The 17,134-nt window shown below is 39.5% G+C and overlaps 1 protein-coding gene across 1 annotated transcript in view; it reads left to right on the forward strand.

Moving 5' to 3' along the window:
* Plcb1 (phospholipase C beta 1) overlaps positions 1–15,479 on the forward strand; it is a 256,333-nt gene extending 240,854 nt beyond the window's left edge. The window contains exon 30 of the mRNA XM_059258948.1: positions 12,284–15,479. Coding sequence (XP_059114931.1) covers positions 12,284–12,511 — 228 coding nt within the window. The 3' untranslated portion in view covers positions 12,512–15,479. The remainder of the gene's footprint in view (positions 1–12,283) is intronic.
* Positions 15,480–17,134: the final 1,655 nt, after the last annotated feature.

Raw genomic sequence — 17,134 nt, forward strand, 5'->3', positions numbered from 1 at the left:
AAGTATCTCTGGAGTGTTTAGCAAAATCAAAATTACTTTCCTCATTCATAATCATATTTATTCTTAGCTCTAATAGATTATAGCTGAGTCCAAAGAACGTGCCCACTGAAAAAAGAAAACTCCCAGGCCTCAAATACAGGGTCCTGTAAGAGAACAGTGTCCTAGAGCCAGAACAAAACTCCTGAGTCCCAGAACTGCGCCACAGCTAAGTAAGTGGTTTGCGAAGTACTCCATCACTGCCTTAACTTGTAGGATGAGTTGCTTCTGGATGTTGAATGGCTAGGATATGGTTACATATATAACTTCACACACACACACACACACACACACACACACACACACACATACACACACACACACACACACACAGCAGGAGTCTTATTTATAGAACATGGAAAACAACCCTTTCTACACCACAACTATAAAACTTTTGAGGAAAATCATGAAAGTCATTAGGAAATGCTAAAACAAACCCCAGGGTATGGCAGAAAAGCTAAATGATTTTTTTCTCCATGTCTCTGCTTAGGCCACAACTGATAATGTATGACTGGTTAAAACAAATCACATAGCCTCTTCATATTGAAAGACACAAAAAATACATCTACACTTTTGATGTGAGAAATTTAGTTACAGGCAAAGGTTATAAATACAGAGACGAGTGAAATGTCATGGCCAGTCAGCCAGTCAGTCTGCCACGGAAGAGAACTGACTAGATCTGGTGCTAGAATTGCCACCAGTGAGTCCTGTATTCTTAGAAACCACTAACTACTTTGGGCCACAGGTTTGCACTTAGTAAAAGGAAAGGGTTTGGCTGTATAATTGCAAAAGTCCCTTTCCAAGACTTTGAAATCTTGTAGGATTTGACTGTATAATTGCTAACATTCCTCTCCAAGGGCTCTGCAGTAATCTCTAGGTGCCTGTGAGATAATTGCAAAAGAAAATTTGAAAGGCATCTCAAAGCTCAGAAGTCTAAAGTATGGGCTGTGTTAAGAAATAGTAATGTCTGAGGAGGGGTGTGTTCAGAAGGGGAAGAGTGAAGAAGAGACGGAGGTGGAGCTAAGTGAAAGGCACCAGAACTTCCTGGTGTTCTTCATCATACAAAGAGCAGATTTCCTCCGTGATGTAAAGAGAAGTGCTCGCCTAAGAGCTACGTCGGGATGTAAAGGCGTGTTAGGGACTCCTTTTATTGACTCGATATCTGGAATAACTTACTGCTTTGCCTACCTTGTTTTTGGCTCCTCCCCTTCCCTCCCTGTGCATTTAGCATCCCTCATGCTGCCCCTTACCCTATATGTTCCAGAGAACACTCTGAACCCAACCCTAAGTATTACAGACTTCAGAGGTCTACAATGGAGAGATTTACCAGAAAGAAGTCTTTCAGAGGGTGTGTGTGTGTGTGTGTGTGTGTGTGTGTGTGTGTGTGTGTGTGTGTACTTATTTATTTATATATTCCTGAAATAATATGGAGGAGGGAAAGAATGTCCAACAGAAGAAAACTGTCTGAAGACCATTGTCTAAACTGGAGTTCTACAAAGTATGATCAGACCAGCAACATCTACATATTCTGACAGCTGGTCAGAAATGCAGATTTTCCCCACCCATCACAGATCCAGTACTGGGCTCGGAGCCTGAACCTTAACAAAGCCCAGTTCCTTTTTTTGTACATTAACTTTAGAGATACACTCAAGCTTACCAGCTGTGCCTCTTTTTAGACAGCATCATCTTTTTTTTTATTTTTAATTTTTTTATTTTTATTTTGCAATACAATTCAGTTCTACATATCAGCCACGGATTCCCTTGTTCTCCCCCCTCCCGCCCTTCTCACCTTCCCCCCAGCCCACCCCCCATTCCCACCTCCTCCAGGGCAAAGCCTCCGCGGCAGACTGAGATCAACCTGGTAGACTCAGTCCAGGTAGGTCCAGTCCCCTCCTCCCAGGCTGAGTCAAGCGATCCTGCATAGGCCCCAGGTTTCAAACAGCCAACTCATGCAATGAGCACAGGACCCGGTCTCACTGCCTGGATGCCTACCAAACAGATCAAGCCAATCAACTGTCTCACCCATTCAGAGGGCCTGATCCAGTCGGTGACCCCTCAGCCATTGGTTCATAGTTCATGTGTTTCCATTCATTTGGCTATTTGTCCCTGTGCTTTATCCAACCTTGGTCTCAACAATTCTCGCTCATATAAACCCTCCTCATTCTCGCTAATTGGACTCCCAGAGATCCACCGGGGGCCTAGCCATGGATCTTTCCATCCAGATCCCTCAGTAGTTGGATGAGGTTTCTAGCATGACAATTAGGGTGTTTGGCCATCCCATCACCAGAGTAGGTCAGTTCGGGCTGTATCTCGACCATTGCCAGCAGTCTGTTGTGGGGGTATCTTTGTGGATTTCTGTGGGCCTCTCTAGCACTTTGCTTCTTCCTATTCTCATGTGGTCTTCATTTACCATGGTCTCCTATTCCTTGTTCTCCCTCTCTGTTGTTGATCCAGCTGGGATCTCCCGCTTACCCAAGCTCTCTTTCCCTCGACCCTCGCCCTTCACTACCCCCACTCATGTCCAGGCTGTTCATGTAGATCTCATTCCATTTCTCTGTCATTGGGCGATCCCCATGTCTTTCTTGGGGACCTGTTTTCCAGGTAGCCTCCCTGGTGATGTGAGTAGCAGTCCAGTCATCCTTGTTCCACATCTAGTATCCTCCTATGAGTGAGTACATACCATGTTTGTCTTTCTGAGTCTGGGTTACCTCACTCAGGATGATTTTTTCTAGATCCATCCATTTGTCTGCAAACCTCATGATGTCATTGTTTTTCTCTGCTGAGTAGTATTCCATTGTGTATATGTACCACATTTGTTTATCCATTCTTCAGTTGAAGGGCATCTAGGTTGTTTCCATGTTCTGGCTACTACAAACAATGCTGATATGAACATAGCTGAACAAGTGCTCTTGTGGTGTCTTAATGTGTCTCAACTACAGAGTATGTGGGGCTGACTTGTAATCTATAGTTGATTCTGTATGAAAGAAATAGACCAAGGGTTGTACATACACACACACACACACACACACACACACACACACATATGTATGTATGTATATATATCAGAGTAGATTCAAAGCCTAAGAATCAACTATTTATACACACACAGCATACCATTAGGTGGGGCACCAAAAAGGGAATTTAAGCTAGAGAACTGTCCGCATGGGGAATGTCATTTATCATCTGTTCTACAGAAAAGGGAGCACACTGAGGGCTTCCACCTCCAGGTATGATAATGGCAAGGGTATTGATAGATCCAATGTGATGCAATTTTTAGCTCTAAACTCCTCAAAAGAGTATTTCCAGTATCACTTTAAGGTCACAATCCAAGCATCATTGCCAATCCATACACCATATCCTGGTCTGTGACATCCCCTCAGCCAAACATACTTAACCTTTCTTATCTTAAAAAGATTCTTAGTTCTTCCTCACCTATGGCATCAAACCACTCAAAAATATTATTTATTGATAAGTGTATCAAAATCAACAATAAACCAGAATCCAGTTCAAAAAGAGAGCCAAGAAGAATCATGACCACATTGCCTTGGCCAAGTAAGCCACTCAAGAGATATAACTAGAAGGGATGCGGCCACTTAGCAGATAGGGTGTCTGTTGTGTTTGTGTACAAATCCTGTTCTTTCTCTGCTTTTAGAAATAAGATTTAACACTATTCATTAGTAAGCAATCACAATATACCAAACCTGGTCTGGTTTAAACCTTTTAACAGTAGCCAGAGGGTATAAGTATAGAAAATCTTCCTTTTATGTTTGAGACAATTGAAGCCCATGAGATGGCTGTATGAGTAAAACCATTCATTGTACAGGCTAAACGACCTAAGTTCAACGCTCAGAACCCAGAGTGGAAGAGATAGCAGACTCCTGAAAGTTGCTCTCTGACCACACATACACTATCACACACACACACACACACACACACACACACACACACACACACACAGGCTCTAACATAGTAAATAAAATTAAAATTATGTATAAGACAGTTGAAACTCCGTTAGATAAAATGAGCTTCCCAAGGTCAATTTTATTGAATGTACACATTCGATGTCAATTTGGAGGAAGAATTTTATCTAGATGGTGAATTATTCTCCTTGTGTGACTCTTTGGCAATGATGTAATTCATGGTTTGCTTGTAGGCCCTTTACAATAAGCCTTATTTCTGGTTGATGTTTGCTTCTAAGATGAAAGTTAATTAACTTTATTGTTTATAAGGAGTGTAGTTACTTGGGATATTTTGTCAAAAATATGTACTGTGCTCATGCCCCTGATAATCTTAAGTTCATCTTGTGAATTCACTGCATTCTTCTACATTGGCATGAGATGCACAGTTTCCTTTCTCTTCCTTTCTTTTTAAACCCAAAAGTCTTTTCTTCTTCTAATTTATTTATGTCATGTCTCAAGTATTTCCTACTTTGACCTAGAAATGTATTGATCATGATGTTGCTCCTTCTTTAGATTTCTGTTGCCAATGGCAACCTTGAATTACAAGGTCCAACATAAGCTGAATGGCACTAGGGATGTCTATGACTCTGAACTTTATTTCATGGTCGCTGGTACCTACTTGTCTATATCGCTCCCTCCTGGGTTGTGAGGGACTCCAGAGTATCTAAATTTGATGTTTCCCTGCTGAGACATCACAGGTTACAATAACTGCTGAACAGTTAGTTTCTGTTTAAATTTACTGGCACTGGGTTCCTCATTCACATCAGTAATTTGAATTTGGAAGCCATATTCCTTTTTGATCATTGATTCTGATTTCCCTTTTGATCGTTGATTCTGATTTCCAATTCCCTTGGCAAATATTTTTCCTCCATAGGCCCCATGAATCATTTTAGCTTCTTTGCCCATACCCCTTTTACTAATTCTCATCTCAAGGGTAGAGACCTCTGACCTTACACAGGGCTTCCATACATCCTGGTAGAACACAGAAGCCTAATCCTGCACAATGGAGACTACTCTGCTACCCATGGAGCCTCTTACTGTGCAGGGCTTTTGTTATTTCCACGACTTAGAAATTTTCTTTTCTTATATTCAAACCCACACAAGAAGTTAAGTAAATGTCATTGTTCTATTTTATTTAGTGTTTAGATGCAAAAGGAATTTCTCATGGACTCAGCCCTATTGATTCAAAGTCTCACGGTAACTTATTCTAAGAAAACTTAAAGGAGAACAAATAAAAAATAGAGTGGTTAAGATACATGATAGAGTCTGCTTTTCCGACTTGGCACTTCTGAATGATCCTCAGGTAACCTGACTAACCTCACTCTGTACTTTTCTAAGAATTCATGAGCTTATTCTAAAAATAAGACATGGCCTTTCAAGGCTGCTCAGGCTAAGTCTGAAACTACCCATTTTATTAATGTATTTTCAGAAGGTTCTTCATGTTGTTTTAAATATCCATTTATCCAACCAGTAAAGTTGAAGCTAGAGCACTATATTCCATGCAATAATCATTGATTATATTACACATCCACGGTTCTATTTTTTTCTCCTATGTATTTTTAAAACAGATATTAGATTGGGTTTTCATTTTAGAAAGACATTTTCATGCCAAAAACAAAATAATCATATTACCCTGAGAGTGGGCAATAGAAAAAATAAAAATATTCATGATCCTCATACAGTTTATGTTCTCATGTTTCCTGGCAAAGTAGTTCTATATTTTTAAATTTTTCTCATATTCACAGAAGATGTATACCAATATAGGTGGACTTTACAGTGATCATAATACCAGTGTGATGGTTATTTCTGTTTTCAGTTCACTTATTAATTTATACTTTTTTGGCTTTATCATATTTTGTTAAGTAGAACCCTTTCACAGAAATACTTGTGTTTTGTTGATTTTTAATTTCTTTACTAATTTGTTTTACTATTTTCCTTATCTCTAGCAATAAATTTCAAAATATTTTGTACAAGATAATTAAAATACTATATATACCTATCTCCCAAAGGCAAAAGGGTATAATTTAAGAATATTAAAAGATTATCAAGAATTGAATTTTAAATACCTATGGTAGCTACAACTAGTAGGGGGGAAAGAGTACACTAAATTAAAAGAGCTGATGAGAACAAACCACCTGTCCATCTGTCTGTCTGTCAAAGGTAACACAACCACAGAAGGAATATAATTATTTCAGGCACACTTTAACAGGGAACTATTCTTAGTTGAATTTATTCTGGGAATAAAAAGAATCCAGCAAAAATTTTGAATGTTACTTTGTTATTTTAATAAATCATAATATTGAAACTTTCTTCGTACTTGACATAAAGCATGGAGGTAAACACAATAATGCTATCAGAAGGCAAAATTTTTACTCTAAATAAAAAAAATGAATAAGTTAGGAAGAAACTATAAGATTATATGTAAAATTGGAGCCAGACACATTGATGTACACTCGCAATGCCAGCACTTAGGAAGCTGAGACAGCAGGAAGAACCTGGATTCAAACCTAGCCAGGTAGACACAGTGAGTTTTAAGCTTGCCTGGACTGCATAGCATGGCTCTATCTCAAAAACAAAAGCAAACAAAGACATTTGAAATACCAGTCTGTACCAATGGCTTTCCAAAGTGCATTTCCTTACCATCCAGTGAGGTCACCTGTACTTGGTGACTGAAAGCAGCGAACGAACTTTCCTCGGAAAGCAGCTGCTTCCAGATTTGGTGCAGAGAACACACAAGAGTGTCTGGGCATCTAACACACACACACACACACACACACACACACACACACACACACACCAGCAATTAAATACTCAAAAATCAAAAGGGACATTATAACAGACCTCAGAGGCAGCCTGAAAGCCCTCGCACCCCCACCCCCGGCCACCAACTGTCACACACCAGTCATTTGAGCTGTGATATAAGCAAAGAGGGAGCATAAAATTGTTAGAACTGATTTAAATCCAAGAAATAAGTGAAAAAAGAGTTGCTGCAGTCACTTCAGAGACAGACAGGCAGAGAGGGAGAGGGAAGGAGAGAAAGAGAGACAGAGACAGAAACAAAGAGACAGAGACAGAGAAAGAAAGATGGGGGAGAATAAGAAAAAGAAGAAAAGTCATGTAACTTTCAAAAATGATAACTCTCCCAACTTCTCATTCAGAAAGATATGTAATTAAAAGAAGAAAACCTTTAACCTTTGTCTTGCCTTTGGGGGCAAACTTTTGAAAGTTGTTGGTACACGTTGGTGATTGCTTGTTTTTGAGACAGGGTCTTGCTGTTCATTACAGAGGAATACTAACTAAATATGACATAGGAATCGGCATCTACCTCCAACAAATAACAAAGAATTACCGATTAAGTAAAAAAGGTGTGAAGCAAACTTCTAAAAAGATCTAGAATTTGACCTCACAGCAGAACTGCCAATTAAAAGGACAAAAACAGCTCCCGGCAAAATCAAGGTCCAGCAGTTATGAAGTTATCAAGGTATTAAATAACACCACTGATAATAGAACCAGCTGACCTAGGCACCCACAAAGATGTAGTAATAGGAGATAGAAATAAATACCTGTTGAATATTCTTGCCAAATCAAATATTTATAGATTTCACTTAATGAAATTTAAAGTTAGCTTCTTATTTTCAAGAGCCAGCTTAAATGACAGTGCAAGCCACTAATCACACAAACTCAGTAAGAAATGTAGATGAGACTTCTGAAACCTAAGACCGTGATAAATACCTGAAATGGGGAAAAGGAAAAAGACATACAAAGATGATACGTAAACTCTAGAGTCTGGTCTAAAAGAAGCTGAAAAGGTTTAGGAAGAGACGACATTTGAAAAATTTGAATAACAACGAATAATTGTTACTATTCTCCTGAAAGTGATTAATTATGTCATTGTGTAAGAAAATGTCCTTATTTTCAGGTGATGTGTGATATGGTGTTCATGTCTAAAACAGTTTCAAATGATTCAGCAGATATTATAGAGAAAGATAGAAAATGCATGCTTATTAAGAAAGAAAGGTAAGGTAACTAAGATTGGCGAGGAAGGTTGACATCGGGGTGTATTTTGTTACCATTGTTCATTTAGTTTTCCTCTACAAACAGTCAACATCATAATGCTTTGAACAGCCTTACTCTTGTGCCTGTCTACTCCCAAAGACTTACCCAATCAAAGGTTATGTATGTTGTCCTTTTCTTTTTTTACTTTGTTTCTTTTGTCAGTTTGTTTTTGTCTTAAGATACTTTTTGGTATCTTTTTTAAACACAAATAGGTGCTTTTAACAGAAGATAAATGTAAGTAAATGCTGTCCCCTGGGCTTTGGACAATGAGGCCTTAGTACTCTATCCAGACTGATCTTGAACTACTCATGCCCTGGTGACCCTCTGGCTCATGTCTTGGAATAGCTGAGACGACAGCACTAGCTTCTGCCATCACGCACAGTTAATGTTTTCTGCCTGGCACATAAACACGCTGGAGCCTACTAAGTTGACAGCTTCTCATACAGAATACAGGAAAAACCAGTTTCTTAGGGTCTGCCCAGCTTCACTTACAGGTCATTTGCAGCACAAAAATCATGGGAAGCAGGAGAGAGGGCTTGCTCTCCAGCTTGATGTGGAATGAGGATGAAGATGATAGCAGAGCGGCCACCTAGGCTTGCCTGCCATCTCAGTCACGTCTGAGGAGAGCCAAGACCCCAGGCGATTAGTCATCAGGTTAATGCAGAATCTAAGGCAAGGGAAACTGCCCCGGTGTGGGCTTCAGAGCTCACTCTGTCTTCAACTGTGACACACCAGGAACTGTGTTCAAACCCCATCACTGTACTTGGACCCACCTGTGAGGATTGGGCACCTGCTACCACGAGGCTAGCCTCTGAAGGGGGCTCCTGAGAGTGGAAGACTCAACCCAGCGTGGACAGACCTGTTTTCCTTCCTACAGATATTACTAGTTTACTACTCAGCATTGGAAAATGTTGCTAGACTGACAAATATTATTTTATTTGGTGGCTGACAATAAAAAAAAAAAAGAAGAAGAAAAAGAAACCCTCACAGGAAATTTTCAACTTCTGTTGTCTCTTGAAAAACCAGAATCTGAAAAGCCTCAGCTAGAAGAGAGTTGCTGGCGCGACCTTTAGTTGGCTCCAGTCCCACCCGCCCACGCCCTCTTACACAGCCTGCTTCCCTCACTCCCCTGGCTTTCTTGGCCCCTGTAATCAACTGGTCCTTGAGCTGCACTAGCGCCCATTGGATGGGCCTTTCTGGGAATGGCTCCAGAAATTCGCCTGTATACTTTTTATATTTTCTTACAATGAACAGATCATTAGTTTATAAGAAAAGAAAAGGAAAAGTGTCTAAGTTGACATCTAGTAGGAAATACAATTTTGAAATTAGCTTATTAATAATTGAGTGACTTTTCTAAAGAATAGCTTATATGGCATTTCATCAAAACTGTGAGGCAGTGACCTAGTTTAGAATGCAAAAAAAAAAATCTGCTTCTACCTCACTATAAAAGGAAAAGTCCAGGATAGTTATGACTTAGCCACAATTAGGTCAACAATTACAAATTGTTAAGCATCATTATTAAAATTAAATTATCAAAATTAAGTCTTCATTGGAATCAAATTACCAAATCTCACATTTTTTTTTTCTTTTAAATGTCGATGACGATTATGATGAGTCATTTCTGAAATACCATGTGTCTTAGACCAACTTCTTAAGAAAAGACTCTCTGCTAGGTCAGGTCTGACGCACCCATACGTGAAGATGCACCCATCAACCCTAAATAAAAATGAGCATCTTCTGTGTCACAGTGCAGGAGCCCATGCTGTTCTTCCCTTCCTTAGCTTGCTAGGAAATGAAACTCAACACGTGTGCGGCATGGAGGGCTGTGACCGGATGGCAACAACTGGTGGTAGTATTGGACCAGTCATCAGGGTGGGACGCCATTCCTGCAAACAACTGAGCTGCTACACAAACCATGTTTTGTTTTGGATTGTTGGAACAGTGGGGGACAAAAGGACAATTGTCTTCTTGTCTCCTATGCTGCAGTGATTTTTGTAAGCTGGACAAAGAGTGTGGGACTGTGTTCATGGTGTCCTTGCTCCATCATAATCCTATGCATTTGGGGGATGTGAGCACCCCTTTCCACTGGTCCAGTAGAGTCCTCTCCTCTTCTCTCTCTCTCTCTCTCTCTCTCTCTCTCTCTCTCTCTCTCTCCTCTCTTTCTCCCTCCCTCCCTCCATCTCTACACACACACACACACACACACACACACACACACACACACACACATCTTATATTTTCTTTGAGAGGAGAGAAAGTTGATTTTGAATACTCAGCCTAAGCCATTTTTTTTTCAGACTCCATTTGATATATGTTTTGGAGGGAGTCATTCCCCCAGATCCAGAATCCATTATCTACCATCCTTCCAGTCTATTGCTTTCTAGAAATCATAATGATTTGATTTGGAAAAGCAATGCATTGTGTATACCATGAGTGCAACACTCCAGAAGGCCTGCTCTACACTCTAATCACACAATTTAACTTTACACTCTAATCACACAATTTAACTTTTTGGTAATAAAATACATAGGGGAGAGAGCCACAAGAAGGGGACTACACAAGGAGCACAAATAGCCCTGTGGCTGTCAGTCTTGATGACTGTCACAGATTTACCGAAAGTTTCTGCATTTCAGAATTTGGGGACTTTAGAGTTGCAGAGATGATTACACATAGATACGCAGATTAAATAGCTAAGACATGGCAAAATATCTCTGGCCTAAAAGCAATAGTGAAAGAGTTGAGCTCGTGGATGCTGTAAAGTGGCTGGCAATGTCCAGAAAAGAGGTTTAGACCCACAAGGACAGACTTCTCCGTGGAAGGTCCACGAGTCAAGGCCAAACCCTCGAGGCTTCTCTGGTTGTTACAGATGGAAGAGATACAGCCAGGATGTGGCAAAGCAGATCTGGGGCTTAGGAGAGATGGTAATCAGTGTAACTAACATGAGCCAGCTGTATTGGCATCACAGAGAACAGCTGAGAATGCAGAAGCAAGGCCCACCCACACCTCCCGAACGAGAACCAGGGTCAAGCCCCCCACAATCTGTGCACATTAAAAGGCTGACGAGCGCCAGAATCATTTTCAGATTTTTAAAGACTTTCTGGATTTTATTTGAATGCTTTTCTTTTTTAAACCCACCGTGTAGCTCAGGCTAGTCTCATACCCATGATGATCCTCCTGCCTCATCCTCCCTGGTGCCATTAAAAAGTGTTGCCTCAAAGCTAATAATGACAGCAAAGAAGCATTGTCTTCAGGAGGTCATATGATATTTTAAATCTGGGGTTTTCTTTGGGTGCAGACAACAGAGACTTCCTAGTAAGCGGTGCTCCCTGCTACAAGCACTGCACTTCACTTCTGTATAAGAGACATGCATTTACAACCACTTTCTCACTAAGACAGCTACATAAGTCTGTATGTGAAGACAGACTTCCTTGACGTTAAAAAGGTCTTCCAATTTTCCAAGGCATAAAACAGATAAAATAGAAGACATTTAAAAGGTAACTGTAACAGTTTAAAAGACAAATAAAAGTTTCAGTGAAAAAGGAAATAAGGAAGCAATAAAAAAGAAGTCATAGCAAACGTTAATGTTGTATATGAGGAGCGTTAACTTGAAAAATCTTCACGAGGCTTCTCTTTAAAGGCTCTAATGGGCTTGAGGTATAGGTCAGTGGGAGAGGGTTTGCTTAGCATGTATGAAGTCCTGCAAAAAAAAAAAAGAAAGAAAGAAAAGAAAAAGAAAATACTAACCAAATAAACAAATTCAAAACACTCAGTCTTAGCTTCCCAAACTCAAACTGAAGCCCTGTCCTTGAAGTTCACTTGAACTCTGTCCGCCGCAGTCACCTCAGACCCTCAGCCCTGTTCATAGTTGACCTTGACAATTCCTACTGTTGACATTATTCAATCCCTAAATGTAAGAATTTCAACCACTATACACTGCTTCTAAACCTTTCCAAATGTTCGTGAGTGTGTTTACAGTTGTGTTTATCTTAGTCCAAGTCCCCAGGCTCATTACACGAAACATGACCAGGACTTGATTTTCAGCTGTGAACGAATGATATGTCCTACTAAACTGTTTTTTATCTAAATGCAGATGACCAGTGAAAGATATCATAAGTCCATGTATCCTCTCTGTGCCCTTCACATGTCTCTGTGAAGAAGTTTCTATATAGGTGAGTTGAGAAGTATAAATGACCTTTATATTTCAAACCTTTTCCTCTCTTGATGTCTCTCAGCTGCAGATGGAGCTGGAGCAAGAGTACCAAGACAAGTTCAAAAGACTGCCCCTGGAGATTCTGGAGTTTGTACAGGAGGCCATGAAAGGGAAAATCAGTGAAGACAGCAATCACGGGTCTGCCCCTCCCTCCCTGGCCTCAGAGCCTGGAAAGGTGAACCACAAGTCTCCCTCCAGTGAAGAAGTGGAAGGAGAGAACCCAGGAAGAGAGTTTGATACTCCTCTGTGATGTTCCTGCCAGGCCTTCTAGATATGCACGGCTGCTTGAGTTCCATCAGACTCTAATGACAAAGATCACTGCCCAGGGCCATCTTTCCTGAGAAGCATCCCTTAGCCTGAAATCCACACCAAAGCGAGAGTTCCAGAAGGATCTGTGTGGAAGTCCCATACCCCAGTTCCATGTGTCATGTGGAAACTATTGCCAGTCTAGAGAGAAGGATGCATGTATGCAGGATTTTTCTTTTCTTTCCAATAGTAAATTGAAAGCAGGCAGCTCCCAGGCTCCATGGAACATGTAATGAAGGACAATGTCTTCTTTGAAGAAAACTCAAGCTCATGTCTTCATTTGAAGCCCTGGTATAAAGTATTTCAAATAGAAATAGTTTGAGAAGTGCATAGCACCATTTAACACTATGGAACATCCGACGTTGACCATTGTTTCCCAAACTGCCCCGCAATTCCATGTTTTCAAGTTAACATGTATATTAAATTGTGTCATCCTTTGCTTTGCAAGCACTGGTGGCTTGCAGTTTGCTAATTTATTTATCACAGAGGCATCTGTATTTGCTATTGACATGGCTTTATTAGATACCATAGTGACTCTTACAAGCTGGTTTCTTTCATTAAAAAAAAAAAAAATCACTTGACTGTATCATTGCCCAGTGAAGCCATTTCCCTATTATCAATATGGATTGTATGTTTGGCTGCACACCTTTGGGTATCTATTGGTTGTTGTCCTAAAATGATCCAACAGCTACAATGGGTCTGTTCTGTTGAGTAAGAATTGAGCTGATGTGTATTAATCAGGATTTCAGCTAGACTGAACAGGTTCAAGTGGGTTATTTTGTTGTCAGATATTTTTTGTGGTTCATTTATTTTTACTGTAGAAAGGAAGATAGAATATTTATCAAAATGCACATGTATAAATGATACACATTATCTCCATGTATATATTACATGTATGCACCCAGCCATATAAGTGCACACACACATACATACGCATGAGTGTACATGTGTGTTTATTAATTGGCAGTGACCCAAATCTCTTCCATAAGATTTAAAAGCAAGTTCAGGGATACATGGACAGAGAAGAAATGGGTCAAATATGTATGTCACATGGATATTAAATTATATGGAAATGTTAAGAATCAGTTTATGGAGTCATTGATGCAACTTGAGGTAGACTTAGAATTTAGAATATAAATTTGCTAAAAAATTTTGTAGGATCAAAATTGGATTTTAAGTATCAGATTTTGAGGTTGTTTTAATGGTCAGAATATGCAAAAATGCATAGGAAATAGAGTGCAAATATATTACTACTATCTTCAATAAATTTTAACTGATTGATTTCAATTTTATTCTAATAGTAATAAAGCTTTGGTTATATTTTAGTTTGTATACTTACTGCACTTAGTCATGTCTTTTTGAGTTTTTCTTTTATTTTAAGGGGAAATAAGAGAAATTATATCATGTTAAAGCTAATAAAATGTTATTAAAAAGTCTTAAGAAATAATAATTATATAGAAAAATATGGTTTAGAGAGTGAGACAACGAACATAAAAACCCAGCAATGACATGCTCATGGCTTCATTTTATTTTAAAGTGAACCTGTCTGGTTATAATTTAGCAAAGCATTTTACAATGCAAAAACCAGTTGTGTCCTGAAATTTGTGTTTCAAGAATTTAGTATTTTTATGGAAATGATTTTATTTAACTTTAAGCAATAACTAGGACCATAATTAAGTTTTAATCAAAATGAAGGCTTGCTTCGAACACTATGACAGTGTTTGATTAAAAAAAAAACATATCTAGTGAGACACAAGGGGGAAATCACATCCCCTTTAGAGATGATTGTATTTTATGTGAAGAATCAGGAGTGTTAATTAGACACTTATTAAAACTTACCTTCCACCGAAGAGAGAGCTTTTGTAAACTGTACTACTTTTGCACTTTGAAGGAAAGGCATTACTCAGAAAGAAGTGAGAATGGTCCAGATGGAATGCTGCATTTTACAAACACAATTATAGACTGTCGAAAACTGGAGAAGAATGAATTGATAACAGCATTCATAACTAAACACAGTGGCGGTTATTACAGAACAATGGATTTCATCGTAGTCCATATAGTGACTGAGGTTGAATAACTTTGACTTTCAAACCCTGTTTTGGTAGTTGGACTTCATTATCTTGGTGATTCTAGTCATTTTACAATGTTTTGTATTTGGTCATTTACTGTAATCACATTTTTATATCTGTACAGTGACACTTTTTTGCAGTTGTGGGGTAGTGTGTAACACTGTGCATCTTGCATCTTTGAAACTACTACCGTGATACTATCCATTAATAATATTAATATTACTTGAAAATAGACAAAGGTAAAGAAAAGGGGTCTATATGATGTGTAGTTTTGTGCCTTTCTGTATTTGCCTTGTTCTTTGTTGAATGTGTGAAAATCTGTACTGTGGTTTTTCCTATAATAGAGAGTAGAGTCATGCATTAATTAGACTGTGTCCCTGACACCTTTAAACTACTGAGAATAATGTGGTTGGGCCGTGTAAATCAGTGTTCAAAGTTCTAATGACATGCCATGTGTTTTGGCTTTTAACATTTCAGAAACACCATACATTAGTTAATACTCCTGTAATAGATAAGCAGTCATTAATTAAGTTCCAGAAGAAAGGGCCATTGCTTGCATCCCTTTGAATTTAATGTTGCCCTTGTGCACTGTGTTAATACTGTTTGTGATGGATTGAACATTGTGACTTTTGCCTTTTAAGAAGAAAAAGAAAGAGAGGGCAAAGTATTTGATGCTCTTAAAATGTACATATTTGGGTTCTTCTATCTCAAATTATTTAAAATGCATAATTCACATTTTTGTAATCATTCTATGCAATTTTGTGGCATGATGTTTCTTCCACTTGTAATTTTATGTGCTTTCATCACAAATCCAAAGGAAACAATAAAAATTTCTTAACACAGTCCAGTTGGACCTTCTTAGAGTCAGAGACCACTTCATAGGGAGGACAGTGAGGACAGACATAACGCCAGTCATTAGAGCATAATGCCCACCCTACACGATACACCAGTGCCCAGGCAGACTAGACTCTGTGGTTGTCCCACCACCACCTTCCAGGAGTGGCACTGTCCTTGCCACTACCCCCATGACAGAATTCCTTCTACCTTCCTCTGGCTATCCCTTTCTTCCTTCCTTTCTTCTCAACCTAAGAAAGGCAAAGCAAATGTTTTTGACAAATTATGGAAAGTAGGAGAACAGATATTGCAAGTTTTAATGAAATATGTAGTTTGTAGTATTGGTGAGAAAAGGATTGTACATGTGAGTTCTTTGTCCACATCACAAAAGCACCCCAAATGTAGCATCCCAGTTATCTATTTCTGTGCTATAAGTGACTCCAAATGATCTCTTGTCTGTCATAGATTTAGGGGACTGAGTCAGGAACTCAAATAAGGCAGAGTTGAGAAAGGCCTTCCTCTGTCTACAATGTCTAAATGTCTGGGGAACAGTGGATGCTTTGGGACTTTACTCTAGACATCCATGTATGGATTCATTAGCTGAAAGACTATTTGGGGCTCTCTGGGCTAGAACACCATAGTGCCCTTACTGTAGCCTGGGCTTTCTAACAATGAGGTAGCTGGAATCCAAAGGTAAGGCTTCTGAGACATCAATGGAAGGAATAGTGAACATTATTATGACCAAACATGAAAGTCTCATGTGCTTGTGCATACAGTGTTCATTGGTACTGACAGAAGCTCTTTCCCAAATTCATAGTGAGGAACCAATGGAGACACATCTATCACACTGTGGGGCAGAATTTTAGTCATTGAAGAACATAAGAGTTATAAACACACAGCTGTCTTTAGCCAACACAGTCTGCATAGGCAGTGTGCACCCAACAGAATTTCTGTCACTCTTATGGCCATTCCAACTCCTTTGTTTTCTTCATCCCTGAAAAAAGAAACATTACTCCACTTGCCCAAGACAGAACATTGACATTAATGGTTTGGAACATTGACATTAATGGTTTGTTTTTGTTGTTGCTGTTTTGTTGTTTGCTGTTGTTTGTTGAGGGAGGCTCTCCTGTATTCCAGGATGGCCTCAAGCTCACTGTGTAAGGGACAATAGCCTTGACTGTCTCATCATCCTGCCTCCACCTCCCAAATGCTAGGATTATAGGGGTATGCCACCACACCAGGTGTATGTAGTGCAAGGGGGTCAAACCCAGGGCTTTGTGTATGCTAAGCAAGCACTATCAACTGAGCTACATTTCCACACCTCAACATTGTTTTTGATGGTACTTTCTTCCTTATCCCTTTTCCAACAAATTGCCAACTCAGGTCAGTCAGTTCTGACTCCATGATAACTCATGTTGATTGGCTTTCTGTCATTGTGCCCATACTTGAGTGCAGCCACCCTCACCTCCCACCTGCCCAAAGTTCCTTGTCAGTCCTGTAACCCTTTCCCCATGCCATAGCTAGACTAGCAATGTCAAAGTCTAAAGGAGATGGAAAGCCTTTAAATGCCCCAAGCTGTCCCCAGCACAAAGACTAGTCCCCCAGTAAGTGTCTGAGATCTTAAACAAGGGGATTCCACCGGTATTCCTTGTTGGTGCAATGCC

The sequence above is a fragment of the Peromyscus eremicus genome, chromosome 4 (genome assembly GCF_949786415.1).
Source record: "Peromyscus eremicus chromosome 4, PerEre_H2_v1, whole genome shotgun sequence".
Classification (NCBI taxonomy): Eukaryota; Metazoa; Chordata; class Mammalia; order Rodentia; family Cricetidae; genus Peromyscus; species Peromyscus eremicus.